The sequence below is a fragment of the Rhopalosiphum padi genome, chromosome 2 (assembly GCF_020882245.1).
Source record: "Rhopalosiphum padi isolate XX-2018 chromosome 2, ASM2088224v1, whole genome shotgun sequence".
Classification (NCBI taxonomy): Eukaryota; Metazoa; Arthropoda; class Insecta; order Hemiptera; family Aphididae; genus Rhopalosiphum; species Rhopalosiphum padi.
The window spans coordinates 36357455-36384732 of record NC_083598.1 but is presented as its reverse complement, the minus strand read 5'-3'; the positions used below and the strand labels follow the sequence as shown (position 1 = coordinate 36384732).

At 27.6% G+C, this 27278-nt stretch overlaps 3 protein-coding genes across 3 annotated transcripts; all 3 read right to left on the bottom strand.

Annotated features, from left to right (window-relative positions):
* Nucleotides 1–116: 116 nt before the first annotated feature.
* Nucleotides 117–7702, bottom strand: LOC132920447 (oxidized low-density lipoprotein receptor 1-like). The gene is made up of 5 exons (XM_060982849.1): nt 7310–7702; nt 7064–7224; nt 6048–6183; nt 1509–1691; nt 117–820 (listed from the first exon to the last, which is right to left on the bottom strand). Exons 1-5 carry the CDS (start codon nt 7569–7571, stop codon nt 489–491), a joined length of 1074 nt encoding a protein of 357 aa, XP_060838832.1. The 5' UTR covers nt 7572–7702; the 3' UTR covers nt 117–488.
* A 341-nt stretch (nt 7703–8043) lies between these two features.
* Nucleotides 8044–20780, bottom strand: LOC132920443 (protein bark beetle). The gene is made up of 36 exons (XM_060982845.1): nt 20282–20780; nt 20044–20216; nt 19771–19967; nt 19484–19658; nt 18865–19034; nt 18443–18672; nt 18258–18376; nt 18055–18191; nt 16964–17963; nt 16661–16903; nt 16411–16597; nt 16190–16350; nt 15901–16127; nt 15638–15820; nt 15335–15576; nt 15021–15261; nt 14783–14888; nt 14468–14710; nt 14109–14353; nt 13851–14035; nt 13509–13781; nt 13156–13442; nt 12823–13091; nt 12620–12764; nt 12075–12338; nt 11744–12001; nt 11427–11665; nt 11100–11314; nt 10404–10634; nt 10218–10342; nt 10021–10155; nt 9686–9956; nt 9431–9626; nt 9099–9343; nt 8814–9000; nt 8044–8748 (listed from the first exon to the last, which is right to left on the bottom strand). Exons 1-36 carry the CDS (start codon nt 20573–20575, stop codon nt 8588–8590), a joined length of 8259 nt encoding a protein of 2752 aa, XP_060838828.1. The 5' UTR covers nt 20576–20780; the 3' UTR covers nt 8044–8587.
* A 774-nt stretch (nt 20781–21554) lies between these two features.
* On the bottom strand, nt 21555–23953 carry LOC132922535 (ribosome maturation protein SBDS). The gene is made up of 5 exons (XM_060986103.1): nt 23681–23953; nt 23387–23607; nt 23206–23315; nt 22953–23120; nt 21555–22887 (listed from the first exon to the last, which is right to left on the bottom strand). The coding sequence occupies exons 1-5, from the start codon at nt 23809–23811 to the stop codon at nt 22759–22761; spliced, it is 759 nt and encodes a 252-aa protein (XP_060842086.1). The 5' UTR covers nt 23812–23953; the 3' UTR covers nt 21555–22758.
* Between the last annotated feature and the right edge of the window lie 3325 nt (nt 23954–27278).

The window sequence follows — 27278 nt, the reverse complement described above, 5'->3', positions numbered from 1 at the left end:
TTATTATTATTTCTATTACTGAAAAAGCGTTATGAAAAACGCGTATATGCTGTGCGATGACTCTGATAGTCACTATTTCGCAAATGAGATAATATTATTAGCATACACAACAAACGTTAAAAAAAAACCGCAGATATTTTATTATAATATTCCGTCGAACGTGTAATAAATATAAATATGACATAATACGTAAAATATAAGGAGTACTTACGTTGAGAAGAGGTCTTCAGAAATTTAAATATTATAAATTATAAATAAAAAAAAAAACTTATAATACTTATTATATTATACAAATCTCGCTTTTTATACGATTACATTTCATAACCGTTCGCGAATTTCGCGTACGTTTGAATTTTTTCGTAGGACTTCACAATTATCTATTTATATACATATAGGTAATGCGTGGATTAGGTACTTATCAGTTATCAGTGTTATCACATAATGTACAATATATTACTATATTTAGTTTATATAAGTAGTGTATACGGTTATACGGTGGCCGCAATCAGTGGCGATGACCCGAACACCATCGTTGGTTTCGATTGCTGGCTGCCGTCCTTAAGCGCTTTATGTATCCTGGTCAGCGCTTTTTCCGTAGCGTTCTCCTCGTGCTTGCACACGTACCGGTGCCGGTTACTGCACTCGGCGCCATGGTACGAGTACACCTTGGTTGCCGCGTTGGGGTTGAGGCGCAAACACCGACCGGACCCGCTGATCTGATCCTCGGGCCTCGTTGAATCCTTGGGCACCACGGGCCGCGCGCTGTTAGCCCATATCCAAAGCAATCCCGGGTTTAGGCCGCCCGTCCAATAGTCGTAACCTGTAGTGATTCCGATATACATTAAAGAATTTTCAAAAAAAAACAAACAATTTTAATAATCAATACCTGCTGCACCTACAACAGGTTCGCGTACAATTTTCAATTATTTGTCTCGTATATATATAATATATTATGTACTATAATGTATACAGGGCAGTGGCGTGCTCATGGGGGGATCAGGGTGTCATATCCCCCCCTTTAGATTTTTTGTTATGATATTTTATCTACATGAAAAAAAATTTAGGGGTCTGTGACAAGTCAAAAATGAATATCCCCCCTTTCTAAAAAGCCTAGCACGCCACTGATACAGGGTGATTTTTTAACGTGAAATTCCGTTTGTTATTTTTTCTATTAATTAAAAATATGTAATTTTCAAGAAAATAAACAAATTTTCTGATACATTACTAATTTACTACTTGTTTTCGATACATTTAATTTTAAAAAACTAATATTGTTCGATATTTGATTTTACATAAATTACATAAGTAAATCATAATTTTCAATGTTTAGAAAAGTATTCTCCTTCAGATTATGAAAACAAAATGTAGGTCATCGCCAAAAAAAATTAAATTTCCAAAAATTGTCACCACTTAAATTTTTTTTTAAATTTATTATTTCTTTAAAAATGCACGTTAAAAACACCCTGCAACCTTCATACTTAGAAAAAAAAATCAAAATAATCCCTCACCTCTTAAATACTTGTCACCGATAAGGTACGTCAGCACGTCAATCTGTTCGTCTTTGTTGTCGAACTCTAACAGATTTCCTCCCAGACTCTTGCACATCGACATAGCTGACTTCCAGTTATACTGTCTTTCACTAAAGTGATAACAAGCATGTGCGATACGCGTGAAATTGCCTGGACAAGGATCTATGAAAAAAAAATAGTGTTATATAGGTCTACCGTAGAATATATTATATTATGTACTCGCACATATACGATTGTACAACAGATATACATATTGTTTTTATACTTAATTGTTTATACGTACACGTGCACGTACTATAAGTCTACCTATAAGTAATTATTGTTATTACCTAAAATAAATATTTGAATGCTAAGACTAATTTACACGATATACCAACGCCATATATTATTAGACATTATTATATTTAGAACCTGATAAATTTAATAAGAAAAATATGTCTAAAGATATCGTAATTATAAGTTATAAACGTTGTCGTTCAATATTTTCGTTTCTTGCACTTGATTACTTGAATTGCTTATAATAATATTGTATCGATTTACTATTAATAAATATTAAATATTAATTTTAATGTAACTATTATATTATAATATGTATTACTGTAATATTATATTATATAGACGATACTACTTAAATATGTGTATACAATATTCATTGCTTATAAATTGTTGTAAGTACATATAGTAATAAATAATATTATTTAATAAGCAGAAGTAGTAGTTTGATTGTTTATAGAACAATAATTTGTCTTTATACAAAATAGATATTAAATAAAGTACTATCATAAACTTCTAATGTTTTTATAAGAAAAATCTTAAAATACAATATTGTAATTAGATATAATTATAATGAATAGTTGTACATTTGTACCTATTATAAATATTTAAAAATAATAATAACATATATGTATTCCTCTTAAAATAGTATTGTTCTTCTGAAATATTATAAAATTTGTTCTACTGAATTATAGTACGTAATTATTATTCATATTAATATAGGTAATATATTTTTGATGAAGAATTTCGAGAGTCGAAGAGTAAACATACAATAAATATACCTACTCTCAAACAAAACGACTGACCGTGTTAGTGAGCTAGGATGCTAGGAATTCTCGTTAACGTCGTTTAATATTAATATCCAGGATGAGCCTATTGATATTTATTAGCTAAATATTCTTTTTTTATTTAAAAATGTCATTGTTAAGATGTACATTTCCAGTAATTAAAATTATTGTAATTGTCTCGTCACAGCAAATATCAGTTACAGAAATAAACAAGGCACTGCCATCTCTCAATAAGGTACTAGTTGTAAATTATGTCATACGAACACGGAGATTGAAAAAATTATAAACCAATTATAGATGAAAAATTAGTTAAAATTTAATAGTTTAATTAGGATAAATAATCACATTTTTATAAAAAAATGTATCATAGAATGTAGAAGAATAAAAAATAATTATCGATCAATGTAACTAGACGAATGCAAAGATTTTCTATACACAGTGTTAAAACAAACTAGAAATTAATGTACCAATTAACCAAGGAATGTAATATAAATTATAAGACAATTTTATCAACTTAGAATAAAATGAGTGTGCAATTTGGATTTAATTTAACTCTCAAATTTAACAGTTTAACACTAAAATTTCGTGATTTGTTTAATCTTTTTTTATATATTTCATGAGATGTTTAATAGAACGTATTACCTAACGGATTTCGGATATCATAATATTATTATTTATACTATACTACTATTATAGGCAAATCAGCTCTATCCGAAATTACCTTTGTTGTTGAAAACCTATTCTGAAAATAAAATTTGATAATATTATGTAAATTTCTATTAAAACCAGTTTAATTTCGTACGTCAGTGATACCTGTAAACATTACACAACTATAGTATGAAACCCGTATGATTTCAGTATTTAAGTGAAATGTATTATCTAGGTATCAATAAATATAAAGCGTCTTATTTAAAAAAAAATTGATTAATAACTCTAATTAATAATAATATAATAACTATAGTTTATAGTGTTGTATTATGGTAAAGAGCACACTTCAATATTTTGAAAAGCTTCGAACACTTACACATCGGCTTACTTGTATTTGTATATAAAAGTAATAAGCAAAATGAACTAATTTGAAAAACATGTTAAATTTATTTTGGTAATATTATTCACAGAATTGAAAAGAAAGTAATTAAAAAAAAAAAGTGTTTTCTATAGGTAATCTTTAGTTTGAATCTCGATTTCTAATCGAAGCTAGTCAATATGCGAATGTACCAATACTACCAACTACCGAGTACCGGGTGTACAATCGCTACAAATATTCTTAAACATAGCAACATGTGTTATGATAGTTTACACGGAAAATTTAAAGAAGTAATTGCATGTATAGTATAGTATGGGTTAATAATTAATAACTAGATAATAATAGGTCAACATTTTGATCATAAATTAAAAGTAGAGTAATAAACATTATACTTCAAAATATAACTATTATACAATAATTTAATAGTTAATTTTAAATACCTGCCTAACATAGGTACGAATTCACATAACTAAATAATTAGGCACTATGTATTTGTAATACGTTAAAATTATTAAATATACATTTCTATAAGTACTATTAAATTACTTTGATGAATATATATCTATATTATTTGTCGTTTTCGTTTAAATTTTAAATTATTTAGGATTCACTAAGTTGACAGTCTTAAAATTTAAGTATAGTATATAATACCTATTATTCATTTAGACTTCGGACTCAGTGTTCGATAATGTTTAGTTGATTTAATTATTTTTTTCATTTTGAAACGTTAATAGTAAATAAGAAATAATTCCTTAATTATATTTAAATACTGCAGTAACATATGCTATATAATTAAAATTGTGTTTGAAACTTCATAATTTGTAAAATAAATAATCCTAAATAACTACAATAACTACATATAATAATAAATTATGGCTTATTCATAATCATGAATATCATACACTATACAGTATAAAATTGACTTCATAATAAAAAATAAAATGCTCCTAACTATTCAAATTCAGAATAATACAATTTCGACAAATAATATGTTATATGTAATATGTTTTAACATATATTTATAAATGTACTTTTTAAATAAAACTATATATTCCGATCGTTTGGACAGCATAGTGGTAAGTACATGTGACATGCCACATTATAATGTATTGTATTATTCCCTATAGAACCTATAGGTACCTACTATCTCAAAAATTAACTGAATACCTGTAAAAACGAACACACTTAAGTGCTAATTTAAAAATAAATGCAATTATTATAATTGTGAACATATTATAACTACATTGTTTAACATTTAGAAATGCTTACTGTTCTAATTGGTTAATTTATACCCATGGCCAAAATAACAAGTATAGTTATTCTCTATATAGGTACCAGCATATACGCAGCATGGCAGCATGCAATGGATTAATGGAAATTTAAATCATCCATTATTCACGTCTATAGTTCGCATATTATAATAATGTATAAAAAACGAAATAGAATATGAATTGTATTTGATTTATTAATATAAGTAAAGAAACAGTTTAGGGAAAACTAATTTAACCCCTCACGGTTCACATCTACACAGTTGCGCAACTTGATAATAAGGGGCCTATGAGACCGGGGTCCTTACTTAAAAATAAGTAATGCGCCACTGCATCTACAGCAGTAGTAGAGCGTCCCTCATCAATTAGTATTATTATTTATGATTATTTAATTTATAAACTTTTATAATGATCAGTAAGTATCTACAGTACCTATAGTTATTGTGGTAATATGACTACGTACAATATCTACATTCTAGTCATTCTACACGCTATACCGAAATAACAAATTTAAAATGTACATAGCCACATAGGTATTGGCTATTTCTAAATTAATTATGAATTATGACTTATGAGTTATAATATACCTACTAGTCGATAATAAATATAGCTAAATTATGAATATTATGATAAATTCACTAATAAAAACAATTAGAAACCACGAAATATTTAGTGATGTATAAAAATTATAGCAGAACTGAGGTCATTTAAATTTACTCTCATTGGTCTACCATAATATTTCTAAACGTATTAAAAATGTTTAGCTATACCAAAAAGGTGTCAATATTTAAATAAGGTATGAACATCAGATTCTTTTGAATATTATTAATACAATAACTTGAAAAAATTTTGATTATTCATTGGTAAATTATCTAACTTACATGGCAACATACGTTCATATTATTATAGCGTATTACATTTTAATGTAAATAACTTTTTTAAATCGCATTTACCTAGAAAGTAAGTACCTAGGAGTTAAACATGTACAATGTACATTGTGCAAGTCATTTTATAGAAATTGAGTATTCGTCATTGATATCAATAATAATTATTAATATATTTCATATTTGAGATATTTAAGCAGATATAATAGTGTATAATAACTATTATGGTTTATTATTTTTTTAAATTTCTGAATAGTTTTATTTAGATCGTGACTAACCTTCTCTGTTGGCTGCGTTTCCTTCTACAATGTGTTGAATAAGTTCTTCTGATCGTTTTAACCGTTTTTCCATTAAATCCATTCTATGTACCAATTTTTCTATAGCTCCTAGTAAATACATATCAGTTTCTGAAACCTATAAATTCGACATAAAGTTTTTGTTGAATCATGAGAGGTAATGCATCGAGTTAAACATTTATAATAATATAAACTATTCCACATAATGCGCGAATTTATTGATCAAATTTCAAAATAATGATGTGAATTCAAATTGTTACTAGTTATTACTTATTAACAAAGCTGGACAGTAACCATAGTATAAAAAGTTAAAAGTTATAGAATGTTATAAAATAACTTATAGATAGTATACCTACCTAATTAAGTTATTTATTTTTATAAGCAATTTTTGTAACTTTACTTAGTTATATTGTTAAACTTAAAATTAAAGTTCTTTATAATTTGTTTTACTATTATGAATTGTATATTATTTGTATTCATCTATGGTATTTTTTTATTACGGATTAAAATCGAATAATATTGTACATAATTGTAAATATCATAATATCATTTGAACGCAGCGACGATAGGTAATATTATTAACATAATAATTATGGTCGCCCGAATCGTCTGGAAGAAAGGTCTGCTTATTAGAAATAGTCCTTATAGGTATTAACCTAACCTATACTTCATCATATTATACTAAAGTCTAAAACTAGTAATTTTCTTTTCGATGAGATAAATATGTTTATGAGTACCTATAAGTAGTTAAAGGTAATTTAAAAAAAGTTACTCGACTTTTAACTTAGTTAATTAAATCAATTTATATATTTTTTAAATTGATTTTAACCTATTTTTAGTTTAGTAGTTTAGATATTATTATTTTACGTGGGGGACAACTTAAATTTGGTTAAAAAAATTACTTAAATGGCTCAGCATTCCTTATTATAGTTATTAAAAAATGTATCATATAAGTTTTTCATAAGAAATTGTGAATAAACGATAAAATGTTCAAATACTTCTTTGCTTGGTTCTTTGTTAACGTCCACTCGATCTCCTGCAGCAGCTATATTTTGAGACGGTCGATTCACAACGTAACCAGTAGGCAAAGCTACCGGCACGTTTATAACGTTGTCGCGTGTTGCTAAGTCTTCAATAGTTGTCAAACGATGAGCAAAATCTAAAAAAATGATCAAGCCATTTCGTAATTGCACTATAACGATTTGAGATTTATTTTTCAAAATATAAATTTAAAAAAAATTTACCTCGGTTTGACTGAACGACCGTGGAAGACAGCAATGATATGACGACGCATGCTATTATTTTCGATAAAATCATATTTAACTGTAATATACCTGCTCGTGAAAAAGAACGACAACGATTATTATACTTATTGGCGCGGGGACTAGAGAGGTTTAAACTGCGGGAGAAATGCGCGCCGATTGTGCACTGCAAACGAACGATCGCGAGAATCTGCCCGATGATCACACCAGTGCCACACTGAATGTAGAAACCAAAGTCAACCATCTAATAAATACGCACCGCAAACGTGTTACTAATTACTGACCTAAAACCATTGGACCTTAACTACGGTCACGTTCGTTAAACGGCCGAATGCGTTGACAAACCGACGACATCGATGCAGTCGATGCACCTAATGGGATTTTCTACAGGTAATCTATACTGTTTAGTGCGAATTTTGATGCGCAGAGAAAATTCCGCTCAGGTATATTGGTTCGACGAAAAGTGATTTTTCTTTTGATCTAATGGAGAAAAAACATTTATTCGAATGGGAACCACTGGCCGAGTGAAAGTTTTCCACGCACTAAAACAAATGGACTGTGAAAAAAAAATAATAATAATGCTCACAGCATGAGGGCATCCCATCCGTATCAGTTATTGACATCATTTGCTCATTTGCATATTCCGGTGACAAATAGGTTTTACCTCTTCGTAATATTAGAGAGTACGTCATATTAAATGAAATCATAACACAATGTTGTATAAAAGAACGTTTATTATATATTTATGTATGTAAAAAAAAAAAAAATACAAATTAACTTATCATAGTTGCTTCTAAAACATGTTAATTATACATAGATATCAACAATTTTATTCTGGACGGCTCGGGTGATTAGTAAACTGGACGGAATACTTTTTCGTTTTAATCACATTACAAAATGTTTTAACTCTTAATTAAATTATGTCTATATTACATATATATATATAAAAAAAACAAAACAAAAAAATTAAAATATACCTTGTCAATTTCCCTAAACCTAACAAAAAGTGTCAGTTTATCCACGAAAACAAAAATAAGGGACTTTTAATATAGTCACAGGCAGTGTAGTGCACTAGTGCATAATGTTTTATAACACAATTTCTTAGTAATAAATAGGTATAAATAAATTAATCGTTATTAATACTTCGTAAACATTTTATACACTATATTCTATTGGGTGAGTGGTCTCTGAACTAAGAGATCGATTAAGCAATATAAATAAATACAATAATTAAAATAAGGTAAATAGGATAATAATATATCACATTGAGGTTTCTAGTGGTTGGCTGTGTGATCTGGGGGGAGGCGAAGGTGCCTGATCCAAATTTGTTTCAAGGACTTCTGCACTACTGTATACTCCTCGACTACTTAAGTCTGTCCACATACCCACTGTAGATGCAAATGTTGAGTTGTCTCTAAAACCTAAATTTATATACATAAAGATAACTTTTTTTTTGTATTTACAATTTAATAAAACCAAGAAATACCTTTATTTTTATATGCTAAATCATAATCATTTTCGATGTGTATGGGATCGTTAACATTGTGTACTTCGTATAAATCACTTGGCTCATATTCATCAACAGATGAATTGAATTGTGATTTCATTATGGAATCGTTACTTCCATTGGCTTTGGATGATACTGTGTTAAAACCACTGCTATTATCAATTATCTATAAATTAATATGATATTAAATATTTCTCAAATACTATTAAAAATTATAAAATCATAGTCATAAAAAATAAAAGAGATACAATTATTTTAACATACTGGTTTACGTCGATAATTTAATTCAGAAAATGCTGGCTGTGACAGGGATAATGATCGTAAAGATGTTAACGATTGGCGAATTGAGTTTCGTCTATTTAGTCTTTGCACTTGTCTTCGCTTTGATTTAGTCCACCAGCAACATAATACAGATGCCACACAAATCAAACAACCAAATATTAACCCCGTAACAGCAATGTTGACAAAATCATCACGCCATTTTAATGGATTAATTGTCACTTGAGGGTCTAATAACAAATAAATATTTTACTAATAATAAAGAAATTAGCACTCAACTTAATAATTATTTTGTTTTAAAGCAAATTTATTATTACCCATTTCACAAATGAAAGCATTACGAAAAGCACATTCTACATTAGTGTGTACTTTGTTAAAACCAAGAGCTGTACACTGACCAATGTAGTCGATATGCTGAACCCAGATTAGGCCATAGTCATATATCTGCAATTGCAGAGTTCTCCTGATATTTGCATAATCACCAGTAATGAATGGCATAGAAGCATTCATAGTCTAAAAATAAGACATAACATTTTTAATATATATTTAACAACACTAAGTGCATTGCTTACCATGCAAAATGTTTTGGCTTCATGAAATGTCATTGGTACGGCAATGTATCCATAACAAGTATTAGAATTCGGCATTAAGATCCAAGGTGGAGGACATTTTTCTGATTCTAAAATAGTTTTATTTGTTGAGTAATACGGTATTACATCAACTGGCATTAATTCTATTTCATCTCTGTAGTCTTTGATGCGTCCATGCACAGCAATAGTATCATTAAAACCCCAATAGTTGTGACGAGCATCAATGGAACCATCAATAGCATAAATATAATCACTGCAAATATTATTGAAATGATAATTATTTTGATTAAAGAAAGTTAAGATCAAAATGTTTTTACTTTGATCTATTATTACTGGTTGCAGCTATGATTTCATAGTTATTTTCAGGGTCATAAAATATATTATGTATATAATATTGACCGTTTGATAAAGCCAATATTGTTCCTTTGTTCTGTAAGTTTGTTGCTTCGTTCCTATAACAACAAAATTTAATTAATACTTACACAATAAGAAATAAATTGTAAAAGATGTTTACCAATAAAATCCATTATGTGAAGTTGATGACTGTAATGGCAATCGGATTCCGTGAAAACCAGACATTTGTAGAACATGAAAACCAATGTTACTATAAACGTAGTTGAATGTAAAATTTGAAATAACCTTAAAATGAAAGAAAGTTAAAAATTATACAACAGGCTATTATAAATTATTAAATAATTACCTGCACGAGCTGAATGATGTTTTCATAAGGAGCGATATTATCAGAGAAAAAGTTGCGGTAAATAGTTATATGTTGTTGAGGCGCCACTCGTATACCACTAATATTTAATACTGGTAAATTAACATTTTCTGTAAATAAATTATTATGGATAATTGCTTGTAAAGCAGTTGCGAATCCACTAGAATCTGCTGTCACTTTAAGACCACCTTGATTTTTCATAACGAGGTTATTCTAAAAAAAAAAAAATATTTTACCTTTATATTTATAAAAATTGAAGCAAAATAAATAAAATATATTAAATAAAATAAATCGTTAAAATTAGAATACAGTTGTTGAAATTGAAGAATAAATAGATGGCAATATGGAATTATTATTATTTCAATATGAAAAAATATAAAAATATTTGAATGTTCATGAAAAAAAAATTCTAAAAGACAATAAAGTTTGTAAGTGGTTCCAAGGAGGAAAATTTGAAGACAGAGGAATTTAATTATCTATTTTTAACAAGGTCAGAAATAAAATATTGGAATAGTTAAATAAACTAATCCATAATTTATTTTAGAACAAACAATAGTTGTACAGATTAAGTAAGGATGAATAATAAAAAGGAACAATCAGAAGAGAAAGTAAAAAGGGATTTATACTAAGATTTTAATCAAATTATTATTTAACTAATCATATAAAAAAATGTCTTACATGAAGTAGTAAACTTTGAGTATTTTGCAACTGAAATTGGATAGGCATATCACATGTACTTATGTTTGAATTGGGTATATGACGACAATTATTAATTATCTTATTCCAAGCAACACTAATATGTGGATTTACTTCACCTGCACATGCATAACTTATAGCACCCATAAAATTATTGTTGATCACTGAATATGAAATATTATGTTCAGTGTTGCGATCTAAAATTAATTAATAAAAATCAATTTTTCTTTTTTTTTTTTAATGAAAAAAATAATTATAATTATACGTTATTAAATCTATTAAAATCTTATATTAATAATATATACATACCAAAACCAATTGCAGCAATAGGAAGGGTCATAATTTCTGCAATAAAACCATAAACACGAGAAGAAGCAGCTCGAGCTATAGTTTTTAAACTAATGCTACCAAATGTGGATTTGATGAATCTTCTTCTTTGAGATTTTGGAGATTTAACAAGACGGATAATTTCAGAAGTTTTATTATATATTATTCCATCATATATTCCCACATAATCACTTTCATGCGCTAAATTTAATTGTAGTAATCTATAAATAAATATAATAAGTTAAAATTAAAATAGTTACTTAAAAAAAAAGAAGAATACTTATTATTATTTTTTATACCTTAAACCTAATGATTTAGATCCCAAATAACTACGGAAAATTTTAACACAAGATATTGGTTGATCACTGTATCTGAAGTGTACTATCATTCGTTCATACACTACTACATCTTTGATTGGATCACACATATCTAACAAACCGAATGTGTCTTTAGGAATATTCACTTGTTTTAACACATCAAAGGAACTTTCATCGTTTTCTTGTCCTTCTCCGGTTAAAGAAATTATGTTAATACCGATTCCAGTATTATTTTCAATCCTAAGACACAAGTTATCATTTTTAATAATTAATTAACAAATAAACAATTAATTACTAAAAATATTACACTAACCAATTAGAGAAGAGATGTATGTTTTGGTGTTTAAATGTAATAACAGATATCCCATGAGATGCTGAATTTGTAACATTAATAGAATTTATATAAGGAGACTTTCCAATTATCATAACAGCTGGTGATAATTCGTTATGTAACACTCCAGCACCTTCAACTCGTACATATTGTAATTGAGATTGCACATTTGTTTTCAATCCGTGGTTTTCATTATCGTGCAAATATTCAGAATAATCGTTTACCTCAAAATCATTGTTAGCAAATCTATAAAAGTAATATTAATCAACTAAAAATTTATATTATATTTGAAATTAAGCAAATGTACATTTTCATAGTTATTTCAGTCAATATTTTTGTAAGTTTATGCAATTTAATATTGTATAATGTTTAATTAATTATAAGTATTAACTTTTTAGAGTATGAGCCCTAGGGTAAGATCAGTCTTGGATCTTAATTCTTTATAAGTACTTTAAAATACAGTTTACCATAATTTCCTAGATTTATTAGTAAATATTTAATTGATTGTAATCTCTTGAATATTTTACCTTATGCCTCCCCAATGATGCTGGTTCTTAGTAAGAATAGTTTCAGTACAATATACAAATACAAATGATTCGTCATTCCAATCACATGTTAAGTACTCATCAGTAAAATTTAAAATTGGGCAATCTAGGAAATTGTTTTCATTTCCTAAAATAAAACATTTATGGGTATACAAATCATTTTTAAATTTATTCAATTAAATTACCGAAACATCTAAAATGTTGAGGCCAACTTTGAGCAGCAACTACCATTTGACTTTCATTATAATAATGTTTCTTCCAGGTAAACCAATTGTTGAAGGTACTACTATTTGATCCAATTTCTTTACATACCACTTTAGCATTAGCTTCAGTGAATGAGCGATCACAAGTTGGTAACCATTGCATTAGAGTACTGTTCCATATCTCCAAAAATCCAAATACATTAGTATTTGTTTCATCAACATTTTTCATATGATTTAACCGTATAGTAGGCCTTGATGAATGACATAATTAATTAAACTTAATTTAAAAATTATGAATAATTATCATGATCATACCTGGACTTAAAACTGTGAGAATGTGGTATCATAATTTTATTTATGGGCTTAAATGTTATTTCACCACCAATATAACCTCGAGCGACCAAAGAACCGAGCACAAGGATACCAACATTAGGTGCAAATTCTAATGTTGTTCCTGGTAATATAGTTAAAGTTACTCCTGGCATTACAGTAATATCTGATAAAACTATGTATGCATTTTCTTGTGGAGTAATAATCAATGATTCTGAAATTTTACCACCTAATACACCATTTGAGGTGCGGAATGTATCATCCCATGTTGTCTAAACCAAATTCATAAGATATTATAATCAAACTTTATAAATATTTAAGTTATAAATGGTACTTACAGATAAAGAGGCATCAAAAGAATCATCAATTAAAAATGGTGTAAAAACAGTAACTGCATTATTATTCCAATCATCAAAATCGAATATAAGATCTTTTATACGATTAATATCTGAAGAACCCCACCAATTATTTGCCATATTTATTGCGTTACTTGTTCTTGACGTATGCAGACCAGCAATAACATTATAGTTCATATTATTACTTGATGACATTAAATTACGATCAATTTTAACATTTTGAATTCCATCAAATATAATCAATGCAGAGATTGACTAAAATACAAAATTAATTATAAGTTATCGAAGTATAAACATTTTTTAATACCTATACAATATAATTACCCCTGTTGTAAGTAATCTTGAGTTACTATTGAATATATTTTCTCTGAACAACGCAAATACCGAACTCATAATTTCACACTGGCTTTTAATATTGAACTTAATCATAAATTCTCCAGTGTTTGAAATAATCGTATTTTTCCAGATTAACATATACTTTTCCATACCCGTTATCATTATCAAACCATCTAAATAATTTTGAATGTAGATAAAACAAATGAAAATGAAAAATGTAAATAAGAAATGGCTTAATAAAATTACCTTTACAAATATTATTTTGTATAGTATTACGAGTGATATTTAACATGGCAAAGTGTCCACCAATATTCAATTTTAAATTTGAATTATGAACCAATGTATTATTATCAATTATCACAACATGAGTGATGTTTTCATCATATGTATATAAATATGGCAATATCAATTGGATACCATCTTTTAGATTTCGTTCAAATGAATTTCCAGTCAACTCCCATTTGTAAATGTTTAATGAATTTTGTGTATCTCTAAATAATAGTTAAAATAAGTGGTTACGAAAAATAATTATAATTTATAATTCTTTATAAGTATTATAAATAGAATACAAAAATGATATATAAAGTGTAAATAAGTAAACATACTTGGAATGATGATTGATAATTTTTCCATTATTTGCTATTATTGAATTATTGACACTTATATGAATATGAGATTTATTAAACAGTCCAAATGAAAACGGCTCAATTTCACGAACTAACAAACCTTCGTTTGTATTATAAGATATATCACAATCATATAAATGTATCGATTCATTTAAAGCACGTAAATAATACTGGCCTTTTTTGGGTTTATTGTTATATCTGTGACTTTCAGCACTCATAAATCTAAACAAACAATATATATAAAAAAAAAAATGATTTTAAAACTAGAAATACATTTTTAGAAAAAAAACTTACTCGCTATAGTAGGTCATAAATACTCCAATTTCATTACTTTTAATAGCAGTTTTAGTAACAAATAATGTTGGTTCTGGTTGAATTAATAATCCTTGATTAATTGTAGCTAAAAATAAAATAATTATTTATTATATTAAATTAAATTAGATTATATTTATTATATTTATTAAATTAAATTATTATTATAATTAATGCAATTAAAATATTATTAAATTTTTAAGTATTAAATTATTCATACCTGGTACACATGATATAAGAAGAACAATATTTCCTCGTGGATTTGATCCACTACTGTAATTCAAAATGATACCATTGGAACTACTTTGAGTAGGGAAAATACCAGTATCTTGATTAGAACTCCATAAAATGTTATCATTAATCTTATTACTATGAATATTACGAATTGAAATTTTTTCAGTACTATTATTATGTGGAATATTTAACATCTGAATTCCAATAACATAATTGATTTTTGTACACTAAAATAATTTTAAATAAATAAATAAATACAAATAAACAATTTTTTTTAAAATTGATTAAAATATGAATCACTTGAAAAATTATTTTTGATTGAATTGGTTCTGTTAAATGCATTTGTTTAGTGATAACATATCTAAATTCATTAGTTTTTAAGTCTATTTGGAAATTTGATTGATCATTGGGCAATAGTACGGGTTTATATTGATATGAACTTGATGCAAATGGTTTAAACCATCCTGCGAGCTCTCTTTGTTTATCAATGCTAATTGAAACATCATGCTGAATACCAAATTTATTTCTTTCAATTTTACTATCTGAAAATAAAAATACTAGTAAACTTATAAATATCTTAAATTAGCATTATACAATATTTACCTTGAATGTTCAAACCAAGTTGTTTGAAAAATATCCCAGCTCCTTTATTTCCGCTAAATTCTGAATTACGAATATAGCTCAAACTGTTATGTAAATCAGAATAAAGTACTTCCAAGCCATTTCCAGCATTGTCTGTGATACGAACGCCTTCAAATGTATGTCTATTCAAATCTACCTGTAGGGCTATAATAATAGATACATAATACAACTGTAAATACTACTGTTAAAAAGAATAAATTCAATTTTAATTTTAGAAAATATACCGGGTCCAAATTCATTAGTAATGTAGTCGAAAAGTCCAGCTTTTTCTATTGTTATATATTGTAGATTACACGTATCTGCCAATACACCTAATCTTAAGCCGGTCCAACCAGGTTGTTCACACCGAAAAGCAACATCTTTCGAATGATCACATAACTGTTCAGAGTCAATTACTTTTTCCACTCTACAATTCATCATGTCTGTATCTTCATCAGAACAAGTGACATTTCTGTAAATAAATATTCTATTATAATTGGAATATTCAAGAATATTTAAAGTTTAATTACTTACGTTAATAACACTGGTTCTAATGGATCAGCAAGGGGTACATCAACTTTCCAATCTGCAGGATTTAAAACTAGACCCATTTGTCGACACACTAATGCAGCATTGTCAATTGTCCAGCCGTAATTACAAACTGTTCCCCATGTATTTAACTCTTCGGAGAATACCTGTTTCAAACAAAATATAATTAATATAATGAAACAAAAATAAGAAAACAAAGATCATACCTGAAGTCTTCCTTCATTAAATGTTCTTCCAGCAACCAACTTTACTCTAGTATTTACACTAACAGTTTCAATTGGTTCCTCAACCACAGGAACAGGAGGTTCATTTAATGTAAATTTAATATTACCAAAACCTCTACCACGAGCTTCTAATTTACCAGCTACCATTATGCCAACACCTGGATTAAATCTAAAATGTTTACATTTTAGACAAAAAATACAATAATTGTAATATAATAAAGTATAAAATTACTTTAAAGTAACATCAGGATGAATAATTAATTTTCCACTAGATGCCACATTAATGTCTCTTGTAACAACATATTCACCACTATACACGGTTTCTACACCATCAACTTCTCCACCAAAATCATTGGGTTCTTTATACAATTGGGTTATAACCGTAGAAACAGTCATTATTGACGTAGTACCAGGGTTTGTAGGATGTAACAAGAAGGGAACAAATTCAATTTTAGCCAAATTATATCGATCACGCCTGTTAAACATTGAATACTATATCAAATACCATAAAATAAAAGAAAAAAATTTAACTTACCTATGAAATAATCTATTTATAATAAAATGATCATCAGTGTTTCCCAACCAATTATAAGTAGTGTTTACTATGAGACTTTGATCTTCAAGTTGTACTCCTATTTCATAATTTGATAACGGATTTTCAATAATATTTCTCATGACAATTATATTAGAAGAAGCAACAACAATTACTGCCGCCACTTTATTTCTTGAAACCAACTTAAAAGGTTGAGTTATTTTATTGTTCTTTAAATAATTCCATGTGAATAGCAAATTATGTAGTTGGCTATAAGTGCTTAATCCCAAATTAACAACATAGCTTCCACTGTTATCATAAAATTCATTATATCTCAGTAAAGCAGTTGTTGGCGATTCATCAAAATCTTCATCAAAATGTTCATTTCTAATTAATATACAACCATACTCTTGTTTTTTGAATCGATTGAACTCCAAAATTGCATCCATGTTAAGCATTGGTCTTATAAGTACTGCCAACTTCTTATTATTAAAAAATTCATTATACGATATAATTACATGAGTTGTAGTAGCTTGTCGCTCAATACATGATTTTATTTCTAATGCATAAATGCTAAAACTAAAAACATTTCCCGTGACATTTATCTGTGATTTTCCATGACACCATCCATCAATTTCTACTGTATTATTATTGATCTGAGAATATGTTAAAATTGTTTTCTGAGGTACATTGCTGATTGTTTTGTCTAATAATCGAACAGCTATTCCTGGTCCTGAATTTGACTTGATTAATGAATATGTAACATTACGTACTCCACCATTAGTATTGGTTAAAATTCCAAATCCGTTATTATACACAATTTCTGAACCTAATATAGTTATGTCAGCAGAACCATTAAAAACATTGACTCCAGCACTTCCACTGTTGTTGTGCACAGAAGAGTTGAATATTGACACAGCACTATATAAATTCTCAACAAATAATCCAGAGCCAATATTATCAGATAGAATACTTTCAGATATATTAATACTATGCCATTTTACTAAAAAAAAAAATCAAATTAAATGAAAAAATTTATCTAATCAATTAATGTTTATTATTTTATATTATTAAATTGAAATTAATTATCTTACCAAATCCTGAAGTTACCCTAAGAAGACCAAATACATTTGTTCTAGCTGGTGCAGAAAATTGAATTAATATGTTGTTACGACTTGATGTTACTGATTGTGGTACTGTATTATTGAGTACAGAAATAGTAGCTAAAAGCCTAAAAATATATATTTTATTAATAACATAATACAAGATAATCAATATAAAATTCGTGAAAAAATACCTATCAGGAGTTGATACTTCTCCATCATAAATGTATATGAATGAATTATTGTCAAGATGTTGAGAACGGGTATGTTCAATGTTAACAGTTAAAACTTGTCCAATTTTAGTAAATAAACTCTGTAATTAAAAATACATAGATTATAAAATCTAAATATTATTTTAAATAAAATTATAAGTAAATACCTTGTAGCAGTTAATTTGTTTAGCGTTATAACTATTTTGTTGCACAGAAACAAGCACAGGAAATGTTTGACTAGTTGTTGTTGGGAGAGAACATAATTCATTAACGTTATTCATGAGATCGTGATTGACATTGCCTTGGACCATATGTATACCATCTCCTTTGTTGTTAGACACCAACGTTTTCATTAAACTCAATTGACCAAAAGATGAATTCATAAAAATACCATGTCCTGAGAATAAATAAATATAAATATTTTCAATATTTTCAATATTTTTAAAAAAACACATTATTGATAAACCAAATATTGTATTTTGTAACCAACACATATCATTATCAACACATTGATATATTTTATTATTTTATATGTATAAAAAAAACTAACATTTTAATATAGTTTATTTAATATAAAGTAGTGAAGTACCTCTATTATTTTTAATAATACAGTCTTGTAAATCTAGAATGGAATCTGATGTTGTTATGTTAATTCCATTATATGCAGAATGTAATATTGACACATTTCTTAATAACGGTGGTACTCCATCAATTTCTATGACTGAAGTAGATTTAAACTCAGCACCAACTCCAGCATATCTAAAAATATTATAATGACACTAAATAATACAAAAACTAAAAAATAATTAATGCAGTGGCAGGCAAAATTTTGATCAACTTTTTTGAAAATAATATTTATTTCTCCCATAGTTTTTGATTTTTATAATATAGGTAGTTAATTCTCATGACTTTTGCGATGCCTGTTTCATTGAAAAGCCATGTACTAACTTAACTTTGTTACTAATTAGTTTTTATTTACATTGACCAATAAATAGTCATATATTTATACAATTAAAAAATTAATAATGTTTATAATGACAGATAAAAAAAGTATTAAATTGAAATGTTTTTCTTATGAGCAGGTATGAAGGACCCAAATATTACCTAAATTATCAAAATGGCACTTTCCCCCCTTAAAATGATGCCACTGAATAAATAATTTATTGTATCATACATAAATATGTAAAAAGAATAAAGAAATTACGTACGTTAATATAACATGATTCAGTTCAGATAGTGAGACTGGTTGATATAAGGTATTATGATGTATTAATGACTTTTTGAACTGGGCTTTTTCAAATTTAAGACCTTTCCAATAACTTTTTACAGCAAAGCTATTTTCATAATACGGCTGACATTCAATAGCAATATCTTGCTTAAGATCTGAAAATTAAAATTAGATAAATACTTTGAGATTAAAGATGATTCATTAATGATGACTGATGAGTCATATATTTAAAAATATAATTTTATTGTTTTAAACACTTAAACTTACCACAGCTACCAGATCCTAATTTTTTATTTTCCCATCCGCTGCAGCTATTTAAATCATTTTCAATACCTTGACATTGTAAATCAGACAACAGAAGTCGTGTATGCAGCTTATCTACTTTAGGTTCCATCCAACGTAAAAATTTACCTCCGCGAAAGCCTAAATGCCGACATGTTGTTTGGAGGTCTGCATTGTTCCATCTGTATATTTAAACAAAACATTTAGATCAAATATTTTGCAGCTTACTGCATATTATAAAGATTAAAGTTTCCTTACTGTGTTGATGTACAGACTGATCTCCAAGCACCTTTATAAAATAACTGTAAACGTCCAGCTAGTATACTAGGACCGTCTATAAGTCTTATGTTTGAAGAAGACTGACTTAAACCATCATCTGTGTCTTCTACATTAGCACTAGATGTCATTACAATTTTGTTATGAGCATCTCCCTATAAAATGTGTCATTGGTATGAGCATATTTATTTATTTATTAGATATTTTTAAAATACATTACATTTGCAATAATTGATCCTTTCACTGTGATCCCGGTTTTTGGTGAAAATTTTAGTATTACACCCGGATCTATAATAAGCTGACCAGTATCTTCAATAATAACATTATTTAAGATGAAGTATGGGCTTTGGTCGGTTTTTAAACGATGATGATTAGCAACGATTCCTCCAGACCATTCTGTATAGCCTTTATTAGATTTAGGTCCATTTGTCCAAGTGTAATCGGCATGTGTATGAAATGCGAATATCTCAATAAACTGAAACAGGCCTAGTAATTTCACTGTAGTTAAAGCCATTTTATTTTAATATCACATCATTTAAATTATTAACGTGTCCAAACGAATTTTCTAGTCCAAATGGTTTTACACTAAATACTAATAAACAAAAAAAAACTGAACAAAATTCTCTAACTAAACTACGAGAAAAAATATATTAAAAATATTTGAAATTCTACACCCAACCCATTGTTTGTGTTTTCGTACGGTACTATCAATATTCAATTGAGTATTAGTTAAGAATCTTGTTGACTTTAATAGCGTAACGGGTAAATGGGAGGGGATCGGATGTCGCAACAGTCAACAGGTGAACGGAACAAAGATGTTATATATAAGTATAATTTTTTTATTGGATTCCCAAATTCCTCTTCAAGTTTCAACTGAGTTCAACCGTTATATTACTTAAATTTAGAAAGATAATGAACAATGGACAGCCGATTTGACAAATTTTTATAAAATTTTAATTGTGTTTATCAATATATATATTTATATAATATATTTTTATATATTAATATATATTTTAGTTCATGGTTATATTAAATATTGACTATAGATATATTGTTTTATGTTTTAATTCACCAACTACTTATTGCAATACTTTTTAGACTGTTATAATACTGTTTTTTCTATAGTCTGTATTACTGTTAAGTGTTAGTAGTCAAAATTAAAACAAACTATATTTAATATAAGACATCAAATATATTTACAAAGACATTTTAATATATTATAACGAAGTATGAAATATTATTAAAATAATTGTTGTTTGTGTCATATGTAACTCGCTGACATATTACATATATAGTAAATAATAATATTACAATAGTTATTAATTGATACTAGACGGTTTAACAGAGATCCAGTTAAATTAACAGGAGACTGGAGAGGCTTACATTATATTATATAAATACATTACATACTGAATAGTAATAGGGTTGTACTATAACCAGTGGTGGCGCATAAACAATTTTAGTAGACAAGGACAACAAGACAACTAAAAAAATGTTGTTATATAAAATTTATTTAAAAATAAAAAACATTACACATGTGTATAACTGTATAAGGCACTAAACCACAGTCGGAATGCAATTAAATTATTAAAATATTACGTTGAGACATCTCTTTCATACATATAATTTTGGTAATACCCCAATACGTCCCTCGTTTATCATGTCATACGCCCGTGGCCCGTAAGTCATCAATAGTGAGACACAATTCAATATGTCTCTAAATGTCTCACCGATCCGACGGCGAGTGGCGACGACGAAACAGCAATTACAGTATAGATAAGATTAAGATATAAATAAAACTGTACATATTATATTTATTATTCACTACTCACACAGACACTGTAGAGACGAAACGAATCAGTGTAATCAACATTTTATTTATAAAATTATGAAAAAATAAAATACTTATGTAGTATAGTAGCATTTAATAAACAACTAATTTTTAAAACTAAATTATTTGATATTTTTGGGTAGACAATCATTGTCTACCCTACTGACTACAACAGATTTTACTAACACAGTAACACGGACCATACCATGGGAGTGGACTAGGTTTTAAACAAATATTTTGCATTCCCCGATTTCCAAATTTTTAACAGTTTTTGAAATTTGTTGGAAAATTTTTTGTATAAAATGTATTTTATAACTACATTGTTTTTTGAATAAATTCTTTACAAAGGTTATATAGTTGTATACCTATATGGTGTCAGTTATCAGTATAATGTCTTTAATGATAAATATGTGTATTAGAACTACTTTCATAGTTTTATTTTTTGGGTACTTGTCTTCTTGTTTGTGACACTGATGTTTTACTGCATCACAATTCTTATGAGTTTATTCGTACGGCAATCTTTAGATTATTATTTCAAGTTTTAATTATAGCTAATAGAAAAATAAATTGTAATATTAAAACATATTCTTCAATTCACTTCATTCAAAATCTAAAAATGTCATCTTAATTCAAAAAGTTTATAAAATTCAAACATTTCAAACTGTGTTAAATTGTTTTTTTTTTAAATACTAAATTTTATGACTTATGCATTATATTAACAGTATACACATTACACATACTTATTAATTGGTTTTAAATTTAATAAAATAACCAATTATAAATTATCAGTTCTTCAAAAAAATATATAACAGTAATACATAAATGATAATTGATTAATTTTTACAGAAAATAATAGCATAAAGCTTTTAATCTAAAAAACTGTCTCCTTCTACAACTTCTTTTAAACTAAGAACTTCCATTTGAGTGGTACCTTTAGAATCCGATCTCACAAGTTCATCTATTTGCCTATAGTTTCCAGGATCAATAAGTAGTATCTACACAATAACACAAATTATCATATTAATGTTAAATAGATTTTTTACAATATTTTTTCTAATACCAAAGTAATTTCTCCAGAATCCCAATTTTCTGACTCTACAGATGATGCTAAAGCAACAAATTTTTCCTTCAATTTTTTTGCATCTTTGCTTGATGATTCAACTTTTAGCCTCATCATAGCTCTATCAAGTGGAAGCACAGTCTTGATTAAACGTATGACTTCAAGAGCCTGTTAAATGTCCATAACAAGTTTATTATTTAGTGTTTATTAATAATTAGGAATATCAGAAGTCTGCCAAGTAATTAGTATTTACTTGTTGTTTTGAATTTCTATTCGGTTTTACTGAATAATGTACATCTTTCATTGCTTTTTCTATCATAGTTACAGAATAAGGTCTTTTTGTTTCTGGGTTAACACATTTATCTGGAAATAAAAATAATATCATTTAATACTAAATTGTATTTTTTTTATTAATTTTCTAATTTATTTATTACCTGCAACAATAGTGGCAATATCTTTGTAAGACGCATCCAATTGAGCAGATCTTTCTTTATCAGAAATCTGTAACTCTCCTTTCTCTAATATATGTCTGCAAATATCTGTTGAGTTATCAGTGTCAAAAATCTTTTGTAAATCTTCCTTTTTGGCCACCTGGCCTTTGGATACATTAGTGAATACCGAATGTGTTTGTAACACCTCATCAATATCTTTTTCACTATAAAAGCAAAAAAAGTAAACAAATATTTAATCTTGTTTAAACAAAAGTATTATAGTTGGTGTTAACATACATGCCATTCCTCCACGAAACTACTTTATTCTTATAGCACGCTATTTCGAATCGTTTACCATTTTTTTTCATCCGAACAACAGCCACATTAGTGAGACGAATTTGATTAGTTGGAGTAAATATCTTCGACATGGTAAGAAATTATTATAAAACAATTAAATTATTACTTTTATAGTTTTATAAATTTAAAACAATCTTCAAAAGTTCTAAATAAAAATAAATATATTTATGTATTAGTATTTGAGTGTTTCAAATGCTCAATAATGAAAGCATTGTTTTTGTATTTTATGATAAAAAAGATATAGTTATTGATACCACGGACACGCTGTGTCTAGATATCCGGGTAGATAAAGCGTACACGGTCCCATCCATGTATATATTCGATACCCGAATTGGCCGAATTATTAATGCGCATGAGCATTAGATATAATAATATTTCATATTTAAATGCTAATTAGTAATTTTAGACAAGATAAACTATCGAAAATTAACTATATTTAATTTTTTTTTTAATTTTGAAGTTTGTACTCAATATGAAATTAGGTCTAGGTGACGAATTTAACGATTTTCTAGATTTCGAGAGGATGCTTAAACTTTATAAAGATTCTAATTTTGTACAATATGGTCAATATGTAATGTGTACCTACACGGTGGTGTGTATAGAAAGGAGTGTTGAGTAGGTTAGTAGCCTACTAATAGTAGATATACAGGATATACTGTATCTACAGTATTATCACTAGATGTATCATATTTATTTCAATAAATCTTTGACTTGATGGTTGATAGACTTACTTAGGTTACAAGATTATAAAAACAAATTAAGTTATAGCAATATTGTGTATAGTTTATCTACTCGGGATTTTTTAAGGCCATCACAATTGGGTTCTGAGTTAAGAGTGAAGTTCATCGTAGGTGGTGTACTGGTGTGCATAAATAATGAAGACATTGCATACAATTCTTTACAATAAATATAATTATATTGAAATTTGTTGGAAACCCACCACAGCGTTTAAAAAGAAACTGGTGCAGAGATCTTCTCGATTAACGATAAAAAAAAAATAGACAATAATAATTAAAAAGAATATATAGTTCCACGTATAGTGCAATCACTGGATGGTTTCTTCCCTCACCCTATTCATGTTTTTTTAATATAATGTAGCACATATTCTTATTATGCCTTTGGGTATAGATTGTATATATCTAATAAAATTAAAAAAAAAAAATATTGAAATTTATGTAGTTAGTTAGATTTCAAATTAGTACAACAACTTAAGCAGAATCAAGATATTTTTTTCTTTTTAACATTTTTATTTAAAATTAATATAAAAATAAAATTGCAAAATTGATTAATCAATATTGGTTATTTGGTTAATCAATATTGCTCATTTGGTTACCCAAAATTGATCTTTTGGTTATTCATTTTTGCTCATTTGATTAACCTTAATTGCGCATTTGGTTAAAAAATTGTTTAACCATGATTGCTCTTTTGGTTATTCATTTTGGCTTTTTTGATTGACCGAAATTGCGCATTTGGTTAACCAAGAATGCTCATTAGGTTAACCAAAAATGCTCAATTGGTTAACCAAGTTTGCTCTTTTGGTTAATCAATATTGCTCATTTGGTTACCCAAAATTGCTCATTTGGTTATTCATTTTTGCTCAATTGGTTAACCTTAATTGCGCATTTAGTTAACCAAGATTGCTCATTTGGTTAAAATAATTGGTTTAACAAGAATGCTGTTTTGGTTAACCAAAAATGCTCATTAGGTAAAAAAAAAGGTTATTTATTTTTGCTCATTTGGTTAACCAATATTGCTCATTTGGTTAACCAAATGAGCATTTTTTGTTGAACCAGTCTTGGACTAATACTATTAATATAGGTATAAGTATATACATAATTAATCTATGACTTAGTTATAGTATTATGCATTGAGCATTTGGGAATAAAATATGCGAGAATATTATGTCTTCTGGTTATCAGATTATCCATCATAATTAATATTTCTTTAGTTTTAAATGTTAATTTAATTTCTCATAATAATATGAATAATGACTTACGCAAACATCTATTCTTCCAGTTAAACAGCTAACTAGACATTAATGGAGTGCAGATCGCAATTAAAAAATGAAATGGTTTTCTTTTCAAATTTAATGCAACCTTATATACACAAACCAAATTGATATAACATGTATAAATTTATTTCACATTTCAATAATAAAATATCTATTTCAGCCTGATAATACTTATAAATACCTAATTAAAGCTTTGATTTGAATATGAATAACAATAGCCGTTTCTTATTGTTTACTGAATCTAAAATTATGAAATAGGAATAACAACTTTAATGGTTTAACTGGGTATGTGCCAGCATTGTCAGGCAACAACTTGTTTCAACTTCAAACTATTCAAACTTCTATCAAGAAAAACGTAAAAACTGAAAGTATCAAATATTTTAAGTTTATAATGTTTTAATGTTGTATATATAACGAAATATTATTTTATATACGGAGCGGGAGTCAATAAATGCCGGTTCAACAAAAATGAATAATGAAATTGGCGACGACAAGAACGGAGCAATCGGGCAGTCGTGGTGTGTTACGGCTAACAACTGTTTATTTTAATATCTTTTAATTATTGTTTCATTGTGCCATTATATATTTATTTTATTTCGATTAATATAACTATTGTTTTTAATCTCATATCGAGGTACATACCATAAAGCGTTTGTGGCGAGTAAACACTACTAGAAAATAGCAAAACACTATAATACCTTATTTCTCTTCCAGTACTCGTTATCGTGGTCAGTTGTTTGAGAGTAAAGCAACCTTAGAGTTATAACGTATAAACCCTGCGAGGTCTTATTAAATTGTCTTTTACGCAGTACTCATTATCTTAGTCACCATAAATGATTGTTCAATTGTTGAGTAAGCGCTTACCGCAGGTATCGATACTACTTGTTTGACGGTTTGGGAATTGGATACCGAGATACCTATTCTATATGTCAAACCATCGCGTGACGTATACGACAATAATATCGAGATATTAAAAATTGATGAAACATCATGATTAGCAGTGTCCACTGTCCAGTAGGTATCTATAATTAATTTTGGGGTACCTATCATGGGCTCCTAAAATTATAGCTGCACTGATTCATGAAAAATCTACGGGCGTCTTTGCCTTGTAACTGTATGCTAGAGTCTAGAATTATAAAATATGCATAAAGTAATACGATTAAAAATATACTTATAATTAAATTTTTTTTTTGATAAGGTAAAAACTAACAATAATTTATTAAATAGGACTGAATATAATATCATATATGCATTTTAAATATTATGTAGGTACCTATTATTATAGTATTATGCATCATATAATGCGTTGTATAGAATAATATTATAGGATGGCTGATAAATAAATAATACCTACTGTGGGCGTTTGTTATAAAATATAGTCATTGAATCTTTTTTGATGAACGTTATGTGATTTGTAAAACTCATAAAATATATTTATAATAGAAATAGGGTAAATTGGTAATTATTAAATGTCATGTTATTTTTCGATGTCACCGTCGATAAATGCTATTGTGTACAGACGTTGGA

Bases quoted from the DNA above. Each gene is read 5' to 3' on its own strand.
- LOC132922535 (XM_060986103.1), bottom strand. From the start codon at position 23,811: ATGTCGAAGATATTTACTCCAACTAATCAAATTCGTCTCACTAATGTG. The intron at 23,316-23,386 runs GTAATAAATAAA...TTTTATTTCCAG, and splicing joins TATTGCCACTATTGTTGCAG to ATAAATGTGTTAACCCAGAA. The intron at 22,888-22,952 runs GTATTAGAAAAA...GTTATTGTGTAG, and splicing joins ATTCTGGAGAAATTACTTTG to ATACTACTTATTGATCCTGG.
- LOC132920447 (XM_060982849.1), bottom strand. From the start codon at position 7,571: ATGGTTGACTTTGGTTTCTACATTCAGTGTGGCACTGGTGTGATCATC. The intron at 1,692-6,047 runs GTTAGTCACGAT...TTTTTTTCATAG, and splicing joins AAACGCAGCCAACAGAGAAG to ATCCTTGTCCAGGCAATTTC. The intron at 821-1,508 runs GTGAGGGATTAT...GAATCACTACAG, and splicing joins CGGTGACAAGTATTTAAGAG to GTTACGACTATTGGACGGGC.
- LOC132920443 (XM_060982845.1), bottom strand. From the start codon at position 20,575: ATGGCTTTAACTACAGTGAAATTACTAGGCCTGTTTCAGTTTATTGAG. The intron at 19,035-19,483 runs GTACGTAATTTC...TAATATTTTTAG, and splicing joins CTGAATCATGTTATATTAAC to ATATGCTGGAGTTGGTGCTG. The intron at 8,749-8,813 runs GTATTTCTTGGT...ATATAAATTTAG, and splicing joins TTTAGCATATAAAAATAAAG to GTTTTAGAGACAACTCAACA.